Genomic DNA, 21,054 nt, shown 5'->3' on the forward strand with positions numbered 1-21,054 from the left:
AAGCTTCAAATATTAATATATTATCCAACCTTAACTACTTGTTAATTATTCAATTATCTATTAAAGTTCACTGCTTGTTTAATCTGTTTCTGGCTGGTTGCTAATTCTGCATACTATAATGTATAATTATGCATACTACCATACATACATTGTGAAGATTGTCAAGTTAAGCTAAAATCTGCTGTCCAGGCCTCCTTCAACTCCTGCCAGAGTCTGTACCAGAAGGCCTGAAACATTTTTGATTTGGTTCTTCGTTGATTGTTGTCTTTTTGCAGATTGTCAGTTATGAAAAGGCCCTGGAATCGACTGCGAGTGGGATGGGGTTGGGTGCTGGTGTCGGATTGGCATAGTGGTCTCCGATTTCTGCTGCTTACGGATTCACGGAATTAAATATTTCCAGAACCTTTTAAGTACTGCTGGTCAGACCACTTGATGTTTGAAAACAATGAACAGAGTATGCGTGGTTAAAACTCTGCCTAGTTGTGCCTGAAAATCGCAGTTGTGGCACACAGCTACCATAGGACCCCATATTTATACTTAAGCAGAGTCCAGCAACAAATAGGTGCATGGGATGTTTATCTATTCGCAGGATTTGTTGTGATTTATTAAAATATTTTGAAATTATTTGTAGAGTTGACTTCCGTTCATATTTGCTTTTTTCTCAGGATTTGCATGCAAAAATGGTTCGCCAATATCAAAAGACATATAAAAGACGGTTTCCATCACTTTCCGATGAAGGTTGTATGTATTGGTACAGTTTTCTGGCCAACCATATGGCTAAAGCGAATATGGACAAGGTTAGTGCAGGCTATATAATTACCTTTGCCTTAATCTGTAAAAGTCAATTCAAAGACTAATGTTCCATTTTGAGAATCACAAAAGTAATATTATGGGCGGGATTTTCTGACCCTTCCTGCTGGCGAAATCTTCCAGCCCTGCCAAAGGCAACTCCCCAGTGGCGGGATGGGTGAGCCATGTAAAACCCCGTAGACATGGGCAGGACCGGAAGATCCCACTGGCAGCCAATGGCAAGGTGCCACCCCCACCAGAAATCATGCCGTGTGAGGTGGGTGGGGTGGAATCCCGCCCATAGAGAGAAAAGGTACTGACAAGTCCACCATGATTAGGTTGGAGAAAACTTTCAGTTGACTGCTCCATCTGTTATGGAGGTTAGGCTGTGTAATGAATTAACTATCCTTATTGTAACATTGCGATGATAGTAGTGCAATTGAAATGGATCTATAATGCCGAAATATAGTTTTTTACGATTGAGGGGAATGTTTAAAAATTCAGTTTTATGCTAGGGTAATTGGTTTGGCTGGCGGGAATGCAGCTCAGATTTTGGGAGAGCAGGATAATTCTTAATTTCAACCTTATTTTCAGTCGAGATAATAGACTTCTGTTTATTGAAGTTCTCCTAAGATTTCTGATGAGAGTGACTGACAGGGTGATGTGATGATGTGGTTAAGGACGAGAGCTGGGTCTGTAGCAGAGAGGAAAACAGTTTTTGTAGAAAGCAGTTAGTTGCAGCTGAAGCCTGGTTGAAGTTAAAAGGATTTTTCAGGCATCTGGCATTCTATCTCGCCCTGAAATCTTGAAGTCCGTTAATAGATATTAAAGCAAGTATGTCTGGGTTTGCTAACTCTATTTATTTAAAAGTGGATTTGATGTATGTATGAATGGGGCTTATTTGGAACTGGAGCAGTCATAGGCGAGAAAATAAAGTTGTTTCCTTTCATTTTTAAATATTGTTCAACTGTTAATGATTAAACTTATTCATTTGTTCGAGTTGTATTTAAACTGGCTTACAAAATAAAAATTGTTTCACTATAAAAGATCCCTACTTGGTTAGTAGAATCATTCCTGGAAGGAAACATCTTATCCTCACATTTATGCCAAAATAATTATTGGGGTCTAGTCTGGCTTCATAATATACCTTAAAGGTTCTGGTCTGGGACCCTAACAATATGGCTTATGTAATTCAAAATGCTAATTGTTACTCTTCATCCCATTTTGTTTTTCCACCCTTATCCCAACATATCATTGGCTATTTCTCAAGGAGCAATCTAACTAATAGCTCCCACCAACACCGAAGTGTATTTGTTTGGTACCGTTAACATAGTAACATGACTCAAGGTGCTTCACAGGAATGGTATCAAACTAAATTTGACTCTGAGCCTTAAGGGAGAAAACAGACTCTGAGCGGTTTGGAGAGGGAATTCTAGAAGAAGTTTACAGCCTTGGCAGCTGAAGATGGGGCCATCAGGCTGGAATGATTAAAATTAGACATGCTAAAAAACTGGAGGAACACAGATTCCAGACATCTTCCTCTGACTGGCACCCTTTTTCAAAACACTTAAAACACTTGTGAGCTGTATGATCCATAAACCACAAAGTAAATTAAGTACTTGTTCTTCAAAAGTTATGTGCTAATTTCTATTAGCTTTATTGGGTGCAATTTTATCTAAGCTGTTCTTCCCATTTCTGATGTTGTGGAAAAATTCAAATCAGAATCTACCGTCTTCCAGGCATCAGTCAGTGCCTCCTCAAAACAGCTACAAAGCTGAATAAAAAGAAATGACACAAAGTAATCAATCCTCCTAACTGGGCAGCACGGTAGCACAGTGGTTAGCACTGCTGCTTCACAGCTCCAGGGACCTGGGTTCGATTCCCGGCTTGGGTCACTGTCTGTGTGGAGTTTGCACATTCTCCTCGTGTCTGCGTGGGTTTCCTCCGGGTGTCCGGTTTTCTCCCACAGTCGTAGGTTTAAGGGATTAGCAGATAAAATGTGTCGGGATATAGGGGTAGGGCCTGGGTGGGATTGTGGTCGGTGCAGACTCGATGGGCCAGATGGCCTCTTTCTGCACTGTAGGGTTTCTATGATTCCATTCCCCCCTCTCATCTGGCTTTTCTGCTCTGCACTTCCCATCACTTTGCCTGGACTTGCTTCATCGAACCCTTTGATCAAATTTGCATCACCAGGTTAAAGTCCAACAGGTTTATTTGGTAGCACGAGCTTTGAGATCGTTGCCCCTTCATCAGGTGAGTAAAGAGTTTGTTTCACAAACAGGGCATATATAGACACAAACTCAATTACAAAATAATGGTTGGAATGTGACTCTTAACAGGCAATCAAGTCTTTACAAGTGCAGACAATGTGAGTGGAGAGAGGGTTAAGCACAGGTTAAAGAGATGTGAATTGTCTCCAGCCAGGATAGTTAGTGAGATTTTGCAAGCCCAGGCAAGCCGTGGGGGTTACAGATAGTGTGACATGAACCCAAGATCCCGGTTGAGGCCGTCCTCGTGTGCGGAACAAGGCTATCAGTCTCTGCTCAGCAATTCTGCGTTGTCGTGTGTCGTAAAGCCTAATTGTTCTCAATACAAGATCTGGTATTGTACAGATAAACTCATTTGATCCATTTGTCTCATCAGAACGTTAGGCCTTAGTACATTTAACATACGTACTTGTGCGGTTTTATGAGCTGTTCTGAAGTTTGTTGAGGAAGAGAAGTTGTAAGCTAATTTGCTTCATGTTTGTGCATTCATAAGATGGCATTACTGAAACGGGAAATTTAAATGCTCTTCAATTACGTGCTAGATTTATTTTGCAACAATAATTGCACTCAACCAGTTTTGCAGCAAGTGTATATAAACATTATCACGTAAATGCAAGTTTTGGTATGGATGTGTAATAGGCCGAGTTAATATTCTCTGGCATGTTGATGCTACTAAGTGACAGTTACTATGTTTTTTTAAATCGTTCATGGAATGTGGGAGTCACTGGCTGGCCAATATTTATTGCCCATTCCTAATTGCCCTTGAGTGACTTAGCTGGGCCATTTCGGAGGGCATTTAAGAGTCAACCACATTGCTGTGGCTCTGGAGTCACATGTAGGCCAGACTAGGTAAGGACGGCAGTTTTCCTTCCCTAAAGGACATTAGTGAACCAGGTGGATTTTTCTGACAATCGACAATTGTTTCATGGTCATCAGTAGATGCTTAATTCCAGATTTTTTTTTTTAAACTGAATTCGAATTCCACCATCTGCCGTGGCGGGATTCGAACCTGGATCCCCAGACATATAGCTTTGTTTCTGAGTTAGTAGTCTAGCGATAATACCACTAGGCCATCGAGACGTCTCCCCTTCCACTGGTGTCGAGAGATAATCAGATGATAAAACTTTACTAAGCAATTGTTACATATTCCTAACAACCAATTGAGAGGCACTTTTATCAGAGACTTGGGAGAAGATCCCACTCTCTCTTTCTCAGTTGGATTTGGTGAGCGACTTGGCAAGAAAAGAATAAAGTGCATTTTTGAAAAAAGTGGACGGCATTTTATTTAATCTTAGGTGGGATCTTTAATTGAGTAGAAAGTTCTCGATATGATTTTCAATTGAGTTTCCTAATGGAAAAATCTATCCGCAAGCTTCAAAAGGAAATGATAGTGAGCGTTACACTAGATAATTTTTGCATGGAAATGTTCTATTAGAAATTGAGTTGGTATTTCAAATAAGCTAGTGTACTAAATTTCTCATTTTATAGATTAATAAATTTGCTTTTACAGTTAGGAACTCAGTAATTTTCACCAGAATGGTTAAATCTGTAATAGCTTTTGATGTGAATATTTCAACTTTCCCTATAACTATTAAAATATAATGAATACAGATAAGCCCTTTTACGTTTTACACAGTGCACCAGTAATTAGAACCTAATTAAAATTATGATCTTGCTTCTAGTCTAATGAAATAGAATAAGAACTTTATTCTGATGGTTTATGTTTATTTAAAATGTTCTAATAAATTCTTGTGTACTTTTAGGGCCAGTTTATATAGTAACTGTATACAAAATTAATGAAAATGTAGAAATTGGGCGGCACGGTGGCATAGTGGTAAAAAAGCTGCTTCACAGCACCAGGGACCTGGATTCGATTCTCAGCTTGGGTCACTGTCTGTGTGGAATTTGCAGGTTCTCCCCGTGTCTGTGTGGGTTTCCCCCGGGTGCTGCGGTTTGCTCCCACATTCTGAAAGACGTGCTAGTTAGGTGCATTGACCCGAACAGGCGCCGGACTGCAACGACTAGGGGAATTTCACAGTAACTTCATTGCAGTGTTAATACAAGCCTTACCTGTGACTAGTAAATAAATAAAATTTGATTGAGGTTCGCTCCTTTGACAATTGTCATCACATGTATTCCTTCAACTAATAATATAGGGTGCTGTGGACTATGACTTCTGTTATGAGCTAAGTCGGTGGCATTTTGAGATTGTCTTTCAGGAAGCTATATCCAGGTTAGGCGAGCTTGTCAGTAACCCCTGCTTCTACCTCCCAAAAGATGGAGTACAATATGCAAGGTGCCTCATTCATTCAAGTGCACAAAATCAATTAAATTCTTGCAGCTTGCTTGAAGAGTTTTGAACACCAGCAGCAGTTTAGATTCTTATCCCTTGCCTTTTTTAGTCAATCTGAACATTTTCAATACCAATTTGTGCTTAATAAGTTGTCTTCCTGGGAACTAATAATGTGGATTGCCCTTTGATCTCCAGAGTATTCATTCTATTTCACCTTTGTGTTATCAGAGAAAAAAACATGCTGAATGTTATAAAATGGTTTTTTACAGGAACTCTATTCACTTTTGTTTTCGATGGATTGGATAAAGGCCAAGACTGAACTGATGGGTCCAGCCCAGTTGATAAATGACTTTGTGGAATATAGGCACGTACTGGATGAAGAGGTATGTTTCACCATGACTTGAGATATCTGCTGCATGTGCGAGCATTTGCGAAACTCTTGCTAAGAGAGCTGCTAAAGCAATGGTTCAAGTCAAATTACTAAAGCAGAATTCTGTGGATGCTAGAAATCTGAAAAATATATCTCAGCCAGTCAGGCAACATCTTTGGACAGAGCAACAGAGAATCTCTCTCTCCACGGATGCTTCCTGATCTGCTAAGTCTTGATAGTGTTTTCTGTTGTTTTAAGGTGGAAGTCTCTTGTGTTTCCAATCAATGGGCAGCTTGGATCAAAAATCCAACAGAGGCTCGATTGAGAACATTAAGAAATAAAATTTAACAAGTTAATTGTAAATATTTTTTAGTTTTCTCTTAAAGTAAAATTGTATGGATGGGATTCCTGCCTGGAATCCCGCCCGCCACGATCCAGATATAATTTCACAATTGAGTGGGCACGAGCTAATGCAGGAAACCTGCCCTTTCATCCTATTAAGGCTCTTAAGTGGCCACTTTTTCCTGCCCAACCTCAATTTCCAGGCTGGCAGGAGCAGGTACAAGTACCTGTACTTGATCAATCCAATGTCCACACTCTTTCCCCCTCAATCCCTCCCCTCCCTCTAAAAATAAAAAAGCTTTTCTCCATCTCTGGCAGGGAGGGGAACTCAAACTGTAGGCCCCTTCAGATTTGGAGTGCTCTTCACTCCCTTGGAGCTCTGCTGCAATCGTCCCACCCCTAGGGCATCCTGTACCCCCCCTTGCTGTTGAGCATTAGGACTTAGCTTGAGAACGGTCCTGAGACTTAGTTCCGGGCAGAGCACAGCAGTACCCCTGCTGGCCAGTGGTTAGACGGCTTGGAGAGCTGATAGTCAAGATTGGCCAACAGTTCTCATGGGTGGGGCTTCCATCCAGGGGCGGGTGGAAGTCCTATACACTGCCAATCAACGCACGAGTGCACATTAAATGGCAATGGGGCTTCTGAGATTTGATGGTAGCACATTATGTGCCGACATTACGTGCCAACTCTCAGGATGGTGAGTGATGATTGCTCGCCATCTTTAAAATCCTACCCATAAATGCGCCACGGTGGCACAATGGTTATCAGATCCAGGGACATAGGTTTGATTCCATCCTTGAGTGACTGTCTACGTGGAATTTACATATTCGCCCCGTGTCTTTGAGGGTTTGTCCGGGCTCTCCAGTTTTCTCCCACAGTCCAAAGATGTTCAGGTTAGGTGGATTGGCCATGCTAAATTGCCCCATAGTGTCCAAAGATGTGTAGGTTAGGGTGATTAGCTCAAAGCTAGCCAACACTATTGAAAACCCTTTGCAACCTGCATTGAAAGATACAAGGAAAGTAATTACTTAAATAAGATCTGATTTCTTCAGCTTTTCATTTAGTCCAAAAAAACTTCTGTTGTGCGGTACGTGCTGTGAGCAGCAGCTGATCCCCATCAGCCCCTAATTCATTTCAGTTTCAGGGTCTATACTTTCCACCCATCCATGCACCAATTCTCTGGGTCTCTTCCCCACCCTCCTTGTTCCCTGCAGTCTCTGCACAATTGACCCCTCACTCCCTCCAGTCTTCGCACACACCCCATTTACTCCCTCCAGTCACCACTCTTCTCTCTTTGATCACCCAGTGTCCACACTCTTCCCCCTCAATCCCACCCCTCCCTCTAAACTCTCCTCCTTACAAATTCTTCCCGTCCCTCCAGAATCTCTCCCTAGTCTCCCATCCCTGGCACCTTGCCAATGCTCAACAGGCCTGGATGCCGACCTCTCTCCCCGTGGGGCCCCTCACCGACCTCTCTCCCCGCGGGGGCCCCTCGCCGACCTCTCCCCCCACGGGGGCCCCTCGCCGACCTCTTCCCCCCGCGGGGGCCCCTCGCCGACCCCTCTCCCCGCGGGGGCCCCTCGCCGACCTCTCTCCCCACGGGGGCCCCTCGCCGACCTCTCTCCCCGCGGGGGCCCCTCGCCGACCTCTCTCCCCGCGGGGGCCCCTCGCCGCCCTCTCTCCCCGCGGGGGCCCCTCGCCGCCCTCTCTCCCCGCGGGGGCCCCTCGCCGACCTCTCTCCCCGCGGGGGCCCCTCGCCGACCTCTCTCCCCGCGGGGGCCCCTCGCCGACCTCTCTCCCCGCGGGGGCCCCTCGCCGACCTCTCTCCCCGCGGGGGCCCCTCGCCGACCTCTCTCCCCGCGGGGGCCCCTCGCCGACCTCTCTCCCCGCGGGGGCCCCTCGCCGACCTCTCTCCCCGCGGGGGCCCCTCGCCGACCTCTCTCCCCGCGGGGGCCCCTCGCCGACCTCTCTCCCCGCGGGGGCCCCTCGCCGACCTCTCTCCCCGCGGGGGCCCCTCGCCGACCTCTCTCCCCGCGGGGGCCCCTCGCCGACCTCTCTCCCCGCGGGGGCCCCTCGCCGACCTCTCTCCCCGCGGGGGCCCCTCGCCGACCTCTCTCCCCGCGGGGGCCCCTCGCCGACCTCTCTCCCCGCGGGGGCCCCTCGCCGACCTCTCTCCCCGCGGGGGCCCCTCGCCGACCTCTCTCCCCGCGGGGGCCCCTCGCCGACCTCTCTCCCCGCGGGGGCCCCTCGCCGCCCTCTCACCCCGCGGGGGCCCCTCGCCGACCTCTCTCCCCGCGGGGGCCCCCCTCGCCGACCTCTCTCCCCGCGGGGCCCCCTCGCCGACCTCTCTCCCCGCGGGGCCCCCTCGCCAACCTCTCTCCCCGCGGGACCCTTCCACTGCCTCCCCCCCCCTCATGGGGCCCCCCTTACGCCCCCCCCCCCCCCCCCACCTCACAGTCCCCCCCATGCCGCCCTGGGTGCCCCTTACCTCCCCGCCCCCGCTCCCCTCCAAATGGGCTCCCTAGCGGTGTTGTTCCCCCTCGCCTCACCCTTCTCCCCCCTGTGCGGTCCCCCTCGCCATTACCTACTCAGTTCATGGTTGACCTGTTGCAATAAAATGAGACAAGTGTGCTACTTGGGGGATGATTGACAAGGGTGGAGTGCTGATTAATGCTCAGAGTTGCTTTTATAACTTTATATAACAAAATTATTAGACAAATTATTAACCTTCCTGACTTGTTTGCATAATATACTGTTATATAAATATATGTGTACATATATTTTAGATAGCATATTAGCCATTTAGGACTGAGATGCATAACGAAATTCTGCACTCAGAGGGTGGTGAATCTTTGGAATTCTCCATCCCAGTTGGCTATCCCAGTGATCAATTGTTTTCTACAGTAAGAAGTCTCATAACACCAGGTTAAAGTCCAACAGGTTTATTTGGAATCATGAACTTTCGGAGCACTGCTCCTTCATCAGCTGAGTGGAGGTAGGTTCACCAACACGGCAGATATAGGCAAAGACACAACTGCAAGGTAATTACAGATTGGAATGTGAAAAATGGTTGGAATGTGAGTCTTTACAGGTACAGAGAGAGAGATAATCATAAGTTAAGGAGGTGTGAATTGTCTCAAGCCAGGACAGTTAGTAGAATTTTGCAAACCCAGGCAGTATGTTGAGGGTTACAAGTAGTGTGACATGAACCTAAGATCCCAGTTGAGGCCGTCCTCATGCGTGTGGAACTTGGCTATCAGTTTCTGCTCGGCGATTCTGCGTTGTCGTGTGTCTTGAAAGCTAGATAGTAAAGACATCAAGAGAAATGGTGGGGGAAATGGCATTAAGGTAGAAGTTCAGCCGTAATCTCGTTGAGTGGCAGAGCAGGTTAGAGGGGCCAAATGGCCTACTCCTCTTATTTCCTATGTTCCTATTGCATATTCAAAGTTCACCACACTCCAAATTCCCCACTTTGCATTATTTCAGTTTATTAGTTTCCTTTATAAATATCTATACTGGGAACAGTTCACTGCTCTGTGGATTCTGAAACTTTAACTCGTTGGTGCAATGACTAAAACTATTTTGAATGTTGTTAAATGGTTAATTTTCAAAGGTGTCTCAAGCCCTTTGACAGCTGTTAATATGCAGAACTGTGCTGTCTGCTAGTCTGTCATCTCTGTAATTTTTTGATTTTTATTAAACTTGACTACTTACTGTCTCTCGTTCTTCAATAATTAGTACGTTAGGAACACGATGGACACCTGTGTTATAAGCAAACATATTTTTCTCCATGAAATGTTTTCTTGAGGATTTGATAATTGGCTTCCATCTGTCAGATTCAGAGTTTCTGATTAACTGGACACCCCGAGAGCAGTGTGTTCAAAATACTAAGTTGTCACCTTGTGATAACAAAATATTTCAGCTGATTTATTTTTCTCACATTTGACAAGGAACTTTCTCTTGCCTGAGAATTGGTCCAGAAAATGGACATGCTGGAAATGGTCTGCACATCATCTTGGGATATTTCTTTTTTTCCCCCTCCAAGTCTTTAACCTTCTTTGCTATCAGAGTAAATCTCTGCACATCTTATTACAGTGGATAGTGCATAGTGGACAGTGAAGAAAGTTATCTCCAATTGCAACGGGACCTTGATCAATTGGGCCAGTGGGCTGATGAATGGCAGATGGAGTTTAATTTAGTCAAATGCGAGGTGATGCATTTTGGTAGATTGAACCAGGGCAGGACTTAGTTAATGGTAGGGCGTTGGGGAGAGTTACAGAACAAAGAGATGTTCATAGCTTCTTGAAAGTGGAGCTGCAGGTGGACAGAGTGGTGAAGAAGGCATTCGGCATGCTTGGTTTCATCGGTCAGAATATTGAATACAGGAGTTGGGATGTCTTGTTAAAGTTGTACAAGACATTGGTAAGGCCACACTTGGAATACTGTGTGCAATTCTGGTCACCCTATTATAGAAAGGATATTATTAAACTAGTAAGAGTGCAGAAAAGATTTACTAGGCTGCTACCGGGACTTGATGGATTGAGTTATAAGGAGAGGCTGGATAGACTGGGACTTTTTTCTCTGGAGCGTAGGAGGCTGAGAGGTGACCTTATAGAGGTCTATAAAATAATGAGGGGCATAGACAAGGTAGATAGTCAATATCTTTTCCCAAGGGTCGGGGAGTTTAAAACTAGAGGGCATAGGTTTAAGGTGAGAGGGGAGAGATACAAAAGTGTCCAGAGGGACAATGTTTTCACACAGAGGGTGGTGAGTGTCTGGAACAAGCTGCCAGAGGTAGTAGGAGAGGCGGGTACAATTTTATCTTTTAAAAATCATTTAGATAGTTACATGAGTACGATGGGTATAGAGGGATATGGGCCAAATGCGGGCAATTGGGATTAGTTTAGGGGTTTAAAAAAAAAGGGCGGCATGGATAAGTTGGGCCGAAGGACCTGTTTCCATGCTGTAAACCTCTATGACTCTATTAGTACTTCTGGAGAATAGTGGTATCTCACAGCTAATACTGATGAAACACGTTATTTTTGACACTGTAGAACTTCAGCCTACTGAAGCAGTCCGGACAGAAGCGCACTCAGTGTAAACCTAATAGTTTCAGAAGTGTAAACAAGGTCTTTACACTCTTGATTTCCAACCTAGTGAAACTAATTAACCAAAGCACTCCCAGCCTCAGTGACTCATGCTACCATAGACAGCGTTTAGTTTGTATTAGCTCTGATTCTTCTTGTGCCCAGATTGCTATTTTGCAGTATTCCCCATGCTGTTCCTAAATTGACAAAATGCAGTTGGACCCAATAGCATTGTTGGCTTTAAAAAGCACAGCAATTACAGATGAAGCGTTGCCTCTCTTGTATGGTGGCTGCTTGGAGCTGGAATGTCAGTGACCAGAGTATAATATAGTGAAGCTATGATTATGCAGAATCTAGCTGGCCTATTCCTCCCTAAATCCACTATGAATTCTATTTGATTTGATTTATTATTGTCACATGTATTAATATCCAGTGAAAAGTATTGTTCCTTGCACGCTATAGTGACAAGGCATGCCGTTCATAGAGAAGGAAAGGAGAGAGTGCAGGATGTAGTGTTACAGTCTAGCTCGCTAGGGTGTAGAGAAAGATGAGCTTAATATATGGTAGATCCATTCAAAAGTCTGATGACAGCAGAGAAGAAACTGTTCTTGAGTCGGTTGGTACGTAACCTTAGACTTTTGTATCTTTTTCCTGATGGAAGAAAGTGGAAGAGAGTATGTCCGGGGTGCATGGGGTCCTTGATTATGCTGGCTGTTTTTCCGAGGCAGCGGGAAGTGCAGTCGGAGTCAATGGATGGGAGCCTGGAAATACAGATCATCATTCTTAAGCTGTTTAGGGTATCTTTGAATAGTGCAAAATGGATGTCACATTTGCCCACCTAACTGTTCCATTATATGTGAAGCATTTTGAAGTGCCAGGTACAAATTTAAATCTTTAGGAGTAGCAAAAGCATTGAATGAGGTCTCTGGTCAGTGGGTGTGATACTGATTGCTGAACTCCTGATAAACAGAATTCATATATTCTGAATTGTTTGTGATTCCTTTTGGGAATGTGAATTCTTGAAAATTGAAATGAATGCCTGCCTTTTGAAACCAGTCCCCTTTTTGATTTCACAACATTCATAGCAAGAGTACATTGATATATTAGTGTCCAGTATCTTTGCATAGGGTGCAGTAAAGTATTATGAGTTAGCATGGTGTTGAACTTAGAAATTCAACAAGGCAATTTGACTTACTATCGGATTTGATGAGCAGCTTTCTTCCATCAGATTCTGGTTTATTTTAAACCGCATCCCGTGGAAACAGGATATTCAAGACATTATAATAAAACAAAGTGCTGGAAAAGCTCAGATGGTCAGGCTGCGTCTGTGGAGAGAGAGAAATGGAGTTAATGTTTCAAATCTAATATGACCCTTTTTCAGAAATGTGTGTTTTAGTGTTCAAGATATTAACTTGGCACTTGGAAAACAGAAAAATAATTGCTGATTTTATTTTGCCGCATTTGATAAGTAATTGTCTCATGTTTGACACTTCGTTGCTTGGAATGATGTGCACTCCAACCTGGGAATGTCAACTTCACTTCTATTAAAACACTTAAGGATGTGGTCCTGGCAACAAATGGCCCTTTTAGTTGGGATTGCTGTCCTTGGCTTTCTTTCTGTGCTACTACTAATTGGCATGGATGTTGGCAAAGTAAATGAGCCTCCTAAGAGCAGACTCCAGATAGCTTGCCAGTTTTAAATACTCATTCTCATTGAGATGTGTGCCAGAGGGCTTTAGCCATAGATTTATAATGAAAAACAATTGCTCCTCCTTGGAGCTCGTAACAAGAGCTGTGTTGTCCTTTTTTGGGGAGTGGGGGGGGGTGTAAGGGTGGGGAAGCATTTTCTGTCCAGTAAGTAGACCCAGGAAGCATTGACTGTTTGGAATTTTGAGGCCAATCATGGGTTTTGTGGTCTCTTGTAGCATTGACCAAAATTCAGAACAAAACAAAATAATGAGAGTGAGCTTATAGTCCTTGCAGTAAGCATGTGAACTCGTGATGCCCATTGATTCTGCAGTGGAAGGTGATGTTAAAGGTTGCTTTTTTTACCACTTGCTAATCCCAAGAGTGATTCATGACTTGATCCAGGACCCTTTTCAGGTAAACATAGTATGCTGAATGGAGAGAAGTCTGTGATTGGAGAAGAAAAAAATCCTAGCAGCTTGGCATGTGTAGGATTCTGCAAATTAGTGCTGAAGATAGCAACATTATTTCTGTGGTGGAGGAGACAGGTCAAGAGCTGAGGCCGGGGAGTGCAAGGAGAGGGAGTAGGGAAGATCAGTTTGGGAACAATTGGATAAGAGACTTGGGCAAAATAAGTCAGTCAATTTTATCAAAATAAGTGACAGCTATGTAGTGTTCGAATAGCTGCCTAGCCCAGGCCTGATGCCTGTACTTGCTGCCAGGTTAAGGAGTGCACTGCTTGTAGAATGATACTGAGAAGCTGTATGACCAGCAAGGCAGAGGCCTTCAAGCACACTCTGCACAACGTTGCAGACGTTGAAATAGGCAAATGAATCGGGCCTTCTCCTGTTTTTCACATTGCCAAAAAGTAACCAGCAACGTGTGCAGAGTGACTGGGAGAATACAGAGAGCCGTTTGATATTTTGCTTATTGAGGTAGTCATACATGAGAGGAAAGAGTGACGTTTTTGTATAGGCCATGATGAAGATGAAAATGATCAATGTTTCAACTTAGAAATGGTAATGTGCTTTGTAAATTGTTAATGCTGTCTGTAGTGTCTTCCTTATTGAATCTGATTTGATTAATAAGACTTTCAGTTCAGTAAATGGCTCCAGTGATCCAAAATTCCTAAGCTACCAGGCGATATTAATTACGAGTGTCCCAAGGTCTAAATTGAGAATTTCTTCAGGATGACGAGATGCAGTTGAATTTCTGTCATTCACGTAAACAGAGTACGCCCAGAAATCTCAATGGAAATAAAGTTGCATAACTCATTGATAGTAAAAATTGTGAATGGTGTATTGTAATGATCTGCTTTTCCAATTAGATTAGTCATGCTTATCTATTACTTTCCATTTGCCTGACACATTTATATTAGTGGTACAGTAACTAGGGACAATAGTCAACAAATTCCTTGTCAGTGGGAAGAGCCCCTGTGGCTACGTTACAATGAAACCTGCCCTTGTACAATGTTAAAGGTTAAACATATATCACAAAACATAGTGCAGTAATTACCTGAATATTTAATAAGAAATGACACAGTCAGGAGATGCTGCTAAATATTTCAACATGTGAAACATAGTTCTGAATAAGTTTAAACTGCAATAAGCTTCCAATGCAGCTTCAAATACTTGCTACAGCTATTACAATGCATGTTCAGGAAATAAAAATGTTTTCACTGGCAGCCATTAATAATGAAGTGGAGTTGCAATTGAAATTCCTGTTTAAAAGATGTTATTTAAATTTAAGTGTGGTTAAATGAATGTGTAAATATTAGTTTGGAGATTGTCATGTATGATGAATTTCAAATATTAAAATACCTTATTATTGGCAGTTTTTAATGTCCAAGATATTTGTGGATTGCCGCTCATGCCAGTAAAAACCCTTAGATTTACAAATGACTTTTACATTCAGTCGTTGTACAGCAGTGTGATCTTACGAGGTGACCCGATCTGACCATCAGTGTTTTCAGTTTACTGCTTAATTGTCTTGCCATTGGCAAATATAAGAAGAGACAGCTTGGGTTGCATCTTGCCTCTCAATGTAGTGATTGAGTACAGAGACTGTGATTGTCACTCAGTACAACAGACAAGGTCATATGCTGCTAAGAATCAGGGTTGCCAAGGAAACATCGGCATAACCGGATCCTAACAATAAACTGAATTTAATATGGGGAAAGGCACTGCACTGCAATATGTTGCAAATAGAGATTTGAAAATAATTCTATATGTTTGACTGGTGGCGTGCAGCGTGCATATTTTTGGTCATAGGCTCTTCTTTGCATAAGTGCAAATAGCTCTGGAAGACAGCAGTAGAATCGGGTACAAACTATGGATATTTGGTCCTAGTAATGTACTTATAGTACCTACCACCCATATTACTTAAAATCCAATTAACGTTAAGATGGGTCTTGTTAATTTCTGTATTATTAAACTATCTTGTTACATTACTGTTCATGTTCTTTAATTAAACAATTATACATTTTGACTATTAAATTGTCACTATATTTTCCATTTTTAATAATCGCAGCAAAAACTGGAAGATTTGCAAACACAGCCTACTTATTCTTCATCAGATTCGATAAATCTGCTCAATTCCTGGGTTAGAGTAAATGATTTTGTTGTACTTGTTAACCCCAAGAGGTGCCTAGATTTTTGTCACGAAGTCGACGTTGATCCTTTGGGTAGAATCCAACACACCCAGCATCATGCATGTCTACGTAACTTAAAAGGAGATATGAAACTAGAACGTCTTGAGAGATTTTCAGCAACAGAATGACAAAAGGGAGGATTGAATGGGGAATAGAACTTTAATTGCACAGGCACTTCCCCTTGTATTTTTCAAATTAACTTTCAGAAGTGACACAGACAGGCATTTTACTGCCCCAGCAACAATTGTACAATAAAGTGATTTACTGGACCACTTCAGAGTATTAATTGTCAATCTTGTAGTGTGGACCAGACACACACACAGGACAGTTAGAGATGATGCATTCTCTTCCATAAAGGACACAACAGTTAGGGTTTTTTTCCCTCCTGCTACTCCCCTAAATTATCCTTTTTTATTGAATTAAATTTCACAACTTGGCATGGCAGGATTTAAACTTCTGATTCCTGGATTACTCGACCAGTATCATCCACCACCACACCACTCAGTTGCAGCTCATCAGCGCAGAAGAAGCAGTCATGATTCTTGTAAGAATCTAAGAATATATTTTTGTTACAAATATTTGCAGCTCTATTTCTCGTACTGGCTGCTTTCAAACCAGAAGAGAACATTTAATCTTGCCGAAAGGATAGAATGAGTGACTTTTGTATTGTGCCTTTCGCGACCTTGAGAAATCTCAAAACACTTTACAACCAATGAAGTAAAAGCAACACACTGCGGATACTGGAACCTGAATCAAAAACAGGAAATGCTGAAAAATCTCAGCAGGTCTGACAGCATCTGTGGAGAGGGAGTAGAGCCAAGGTTTTGAGTCTGAATGACCCTTCGTCAGAGCAAAAAAGGGTCACCCTCAGCAGGGTCATAGGTGCTTTGAGACCTGCTGAGATTTTTCCAGCATTTTATGCAACCAATGAAGTTCTTTTTAAGTGTCGTCACTATTGTACTGCAGGAAATCATAGAATCCCAACAGTGCAGAAGGAGGTCATTTGGCCCATCGAGCCTGCACTGACAGCAATCTCACCCAGGCTGTATCTCCATAACACCCCCACCTGTATTTAGCCTGCTAGTCCCCGTGACACTAAGGGGGAAGTTTTGCATGGCCAATCCACCTAACCTGCACATCTTTGTGGCAAACAATTTGGATACAGCAAGCTCTCTCAAACAGCAATGACCAGATTATATGTTTTAGTGCTGTCGGGTGATAAATAGTGACTGGAACACTATGAAGACCCACCCCGCCCCCTGCTCTTGTGCAAAATCCATGGCATTTTTTTATGTCCACCTGAGCAAGAACAGATGGGATCTCTGTTTAATGTCTTCTCTGAAAGATATCTCCAACAGTGCAGCATTCCCTCAGTATTGCACTCGAGCATAAAATATAGGCTGCCACTCAAATTTCTGCAGTGGGGCACGAAGAGCGCTAACACTGAGCCACAACTGAAACCAGCAAGTAAAACGGACTCTGCCGATCATAAATTTGAACTTGAGCTATGTTAGAATGGTTACTGAAGCAATGCTGCTTAAATTTTCTACGGAAAAAGACCAAAATGAAGCGTTTTTATTTTGTTCAGAGTACAATGACTTTGCAAGGTCAGATTTGAATAGGTTTGTTAATTTCTTTTTATGGAATACGAGTTCTAATTCTGACTGGCACCTAATGCGATTAATAAGGAGTTGAAAAATTCGGTTCAAAGCATCCAATTACCAAATGAGAAACATGATTAAAACACAGCTTAGTGTTTAAGCTTCAGTGACCATAGACTATGTTTTCTCCCTTAAGCCTTGACCTTGGGAAGCTTTCATTCTGTTTAAAAACATAATTTTTTAAAAAACTGGGTGTCATTGTCTTTTTATTTTTGTACCATCTTTGAATCAATTGTTTGCTTTGGACTTAAGAATACAAGAAAATATGGACTGAAGGAAAATTATTCAGCCTATCAATTTCATTCTCTCTACAAAATATGTATAATTTGCCCAGTCATAGATTCAACCCAACCTTTTTTACGCCCATACCCACGAGGAACCTAGTTGATACAATTATAATTTATTCCACATTATTATTCCCCTTGAACAAGAGATTTTAACAGTTTTATCTGCTGCACTTTCATTCTGTAAGCTTTCACCAAGTTAGTCATTCTATTCATCAGTATCTGTAAATCCTTTGCTAGCCACTTCTGCTAGATCTAGTCGTTTGCAAATTTTCCTACATGAATAAAATGATGAAGGCTTAGAGAGTGAAAATTAATGTTAAAAAAAAATGAAAATTAGGTCTAACAATGGGAAAGCAAGAGGTCAAGGTAAATGATCAACAGCAAGAACAGGTATCACAATTTAAGTACTTGGGAAGCATCTTGTCAGAGCAATGAAGACAGTGACAGGACAGTGGAGAAGACGGTGAATATAGAGGAAAGATAGTTAGTGAATATCATCGATTGAAGATCAATAGAGTATCATTGAGGAAAGATCGTCAGTAAATATCATCGAGGGAAGATCGATAGTGAATGTCATTTAGGGCAGATCGATAGAGAGTATCATTGAGGGAAAATCGATAGTGAGTATCATTGAGGGAAAATCGATAGTGAGTATCATTGAGGGAAAATCGATAGTGAGTATCATTGAGGGAAAATCGTTGCTGAATATCATCAAGGGAAGATTGACGGTGAATTTCATCGAGGGAAGGCAACATGGTTGGATTGGCCATGTTCTGCAGTGTGAGAACTTGCTGAAGGAGGTGATGGAAGGAAGATTAGAGGAATGTAAACCTACAGGGGGAAAAGAGAACCATGATTCTAGACAGCTCAAAATTGCAAATTGGAAATCCTTAGAAGAAGCTGAAGAGCAAGGTGCAAGACCATGAGGAATAAGAATAGCGAATGCTGATGGTTTCACTGTCACTTCTACCCAAAACCCAGGTCAATAGGGTGATATTTCAAACGATATGACATTATTTTCCGTTGAATTTGAGATTTAAGGTTCACAATGTAGAGCGTTTTAATCTGCCATCCTTTCAGAAATCATAATGTTTTATTGTAATGAAAACAGAAAATGCTGGATAAACTCAACAGATCTGGCATCATCTATGGAGAGAGAAACAGTTAACGTTTTGATCTCAACACATTAAGCCTATTTTTCTCAGCACAGATGCTGCCAGATCTGCTGGGTTTATCCAGCATTTTCTGTTTGCATTTCAGATTTTCAGCATCTGCAGTATTTTGCTTTGATATTTTATAGCTTTTATTAATATTGTATTATGTACATAATGAAGGTGAAAACTGATGTACTATTTCCTTTCCAGAACAGCGCAGTACGGGAGAATTTTCAAGAATTCTTGTCTTTGAAAGGCCATCTCCTTGTGCAGAAACCCTTCCCGGATATTGTACAGTTGGGCCTTTGTCAGCCGGATTCCTCTGAAGTGTATCGGCAGGCAAACCTGCAGGCTGTGGAATGGGCAAAAAAAGGAGCTGTGTACTTGGAATGGATGTCAGTATCCGAAGGTGGCATAATGTCAAAAAAAGCTTAATTGAGCAAAAAAGCTTAATTCAGCAAATATCATAATAATTTGATGTCTATCTTCTTCAAAAGGGATTGAAGTTAATTGACTTTATAACTTGATTTCCATATGTTTTCTGCCCTTATTTGGCCTATACCCTGGAAGCTTCAATTCCATCTCAGTTTATTTGTCTAAAACTGATAATTGATTTGATATGATTTATATTGTCACATGTATTAGTATACAGTGAAAAGTATTGTTTCTTGCGCGCTATACAGACAAAACATATCGTTCATAGAGAAGGAAACGAGAGAGTGCAGAATGTAGTGTTACAGTCATAGCTAGGGTGTAGAGAAAGATCAACTTAATGCAAGGTATGTCCATTCAAAAGTCTGACAGTAGCAGGGAAAAAGCTGTTCTGGAGTTGGTTGGTACGTGACCTCAGACTTCTGTATCTTTTTCCCGAAGGAAGAAGGTGGAAGAGAGAATGTCCGGGGTGCATGGGGTCCTTAATTATGTTGGCTGCTTTGCCGAGGCAGCGGAAAGTGTAGACAGAGTCAATGGATGGAAGGCTGGTTTGCGTGATGGATTTGGCTACATTCACGACCGTTTGTACTTCCTTGCAGTCTTGGGCAGAGCAGGAGCCATACCAAGCTGTGATACAACCAGAAAGAATGCTTTCTATGGTGCATCTGTAAAAGTTGGTGAGAGTCGGAGCTGACATGCCAAATTTCCTTAGTCTTCTGAGAAAGTAGAGGCGTTGGTGGGCTTTCTTAACTATAGTGTCGGCATGGGGGAACGAGGACAGGTTGTTGGTAGTCTGGACACCTAAAGACTTGAAACTCTCGACCCTTTCTACTTCGTCCCCGTTGATGTAGACAGGGGCATGTTTTCCTTTACGCTTCCTGAATTTGGTGACAATCTCCTTCGTTTTGTTGACATTGAGGGAAAGATTCTCTATCTCATTCCTGTACTCTGTTTCCTCATTGTTTGAGATCCCACCTACTATGGTGATGTCGTCAGCAAACTTGAAAATCGAATTGATGGGGAATTTGGCCACACAGTCATAGCCTTGTGGGACACCGCTGTTGAGGATGATCGTGGAGGAGGTGTTGTTGCCTATCCTTACTGATTGTGGTCTGTGAGTTAGGAAGTTCAGGATGCAGTCGCAGAGGGAGGTGCCGAGGCCCAGGCCACGGAGTTTGGAGATGAGTTTTGTGGGAATAATAGTGTTGAAGGCTGAGCTGTAGTCAATAAATAGGAGTCTGACATAGGTGTTATCTAGGTGTTTCAGGGTTGAGTGCAGGGCCAGGGAAATGGCATCTGCTGTGCACCTGTTGCGGCGGTAGGCAAACTATAATGGATCCAGCTAGTCCGGGAGGCTGGAATTGATTCGTGCCATGATTAACCTTTCAAAGCACTTCATCATGATGGATGTCAGAGCCACTGGCCGATAGTCATTAAGGCATGCTGCTTGGTTTTTCTTAGGTACCGGGATGATGGTCGTCTTCTTGAAGCAGATAGGGACCTGAGATTGTTGTAAAGAGAGGTTGAAGATGTCTGTAAATATCCCCGCCAGCTGATCCGCACAGGATCTGAGTGCATGTCCTGGTACCCCATCCGGGCCAGTCGTTTTCCGTGGGTTGACCTTCAAGAAAGCTGTTCCGACATCTGCAATGATGACCCCAGATACCAGTTCATCCAGGGCTTCCCGGGTGGAGGACATGTTCTCGCTGACCTCTTGCTCAAAATGGGCGTAGAATGCATTGAGCTCATCAGGGAGCGGTGCATTGGAGCCGACGATTTTATGTGCCTTCACCTTGCAGACCTTGCCATAGTTGGTGGGGGTCGGTGTGGCTAGCCTGGGACTCTAGCTTGGTCCGGTATTGTCTTTTGGCATCTTTGATAGATCTCCTTAGATCGTATCTGGCTTTCTTGTACAGGTCAGTGTCGCCTCAGACCTGGACTTCAGCAAGCAGTGGATATCCCTGTTCATCCATTGTTTCCGATTGGGGAACACACGGATTTACTTCTTTGGCACACAGTCTTCTAAAAATTTACTA

General features: G+C 43.0%; 1 protein-coding gene across 2 annotated transcripts in view; it reads left to right on the forward strand.

The window, feature by feature from the left end:
- apaf1 (apoptotic peptidase activating factor 1) overlaps nt 1–21,054 on the forward strand; it is a 203,918-nt gene that overhangs the window by 57,006 nt on the left and 125,858 nt on the right. For both annotated transcript variants that reach the window (XM_078235466.1, XM_078235467.1), the window contains exons 10-12: nt 666–797; nt 5,619–5,732; nt 18,797–18,981. In XM_078235466.1, the coding sequence (XP_078091592.1) occupies nt 666–797; nt 5,619–5,732; nt 18,797–18,981 (431 nt within the window). The remainder of the gene's footprint in view (nt 1–665; nt 798–5,618; nt 5,733–18,796; nt 18,982–21,054) is intronic.

Source organism: Mustelus asterias, chromosome 19 (assembly GCF_964213995.1).
Source record: "Mustelus asterias chromosome 19, sMusAst1.hap1.1, whole genome shotgun sequence".
Lineage (NCBI taxonomy): Eukaryota > Metazoa > Chordata > Chondrichthyes > Carcharhiniformes > Triakidae > Mustelus > Mustelus asterias.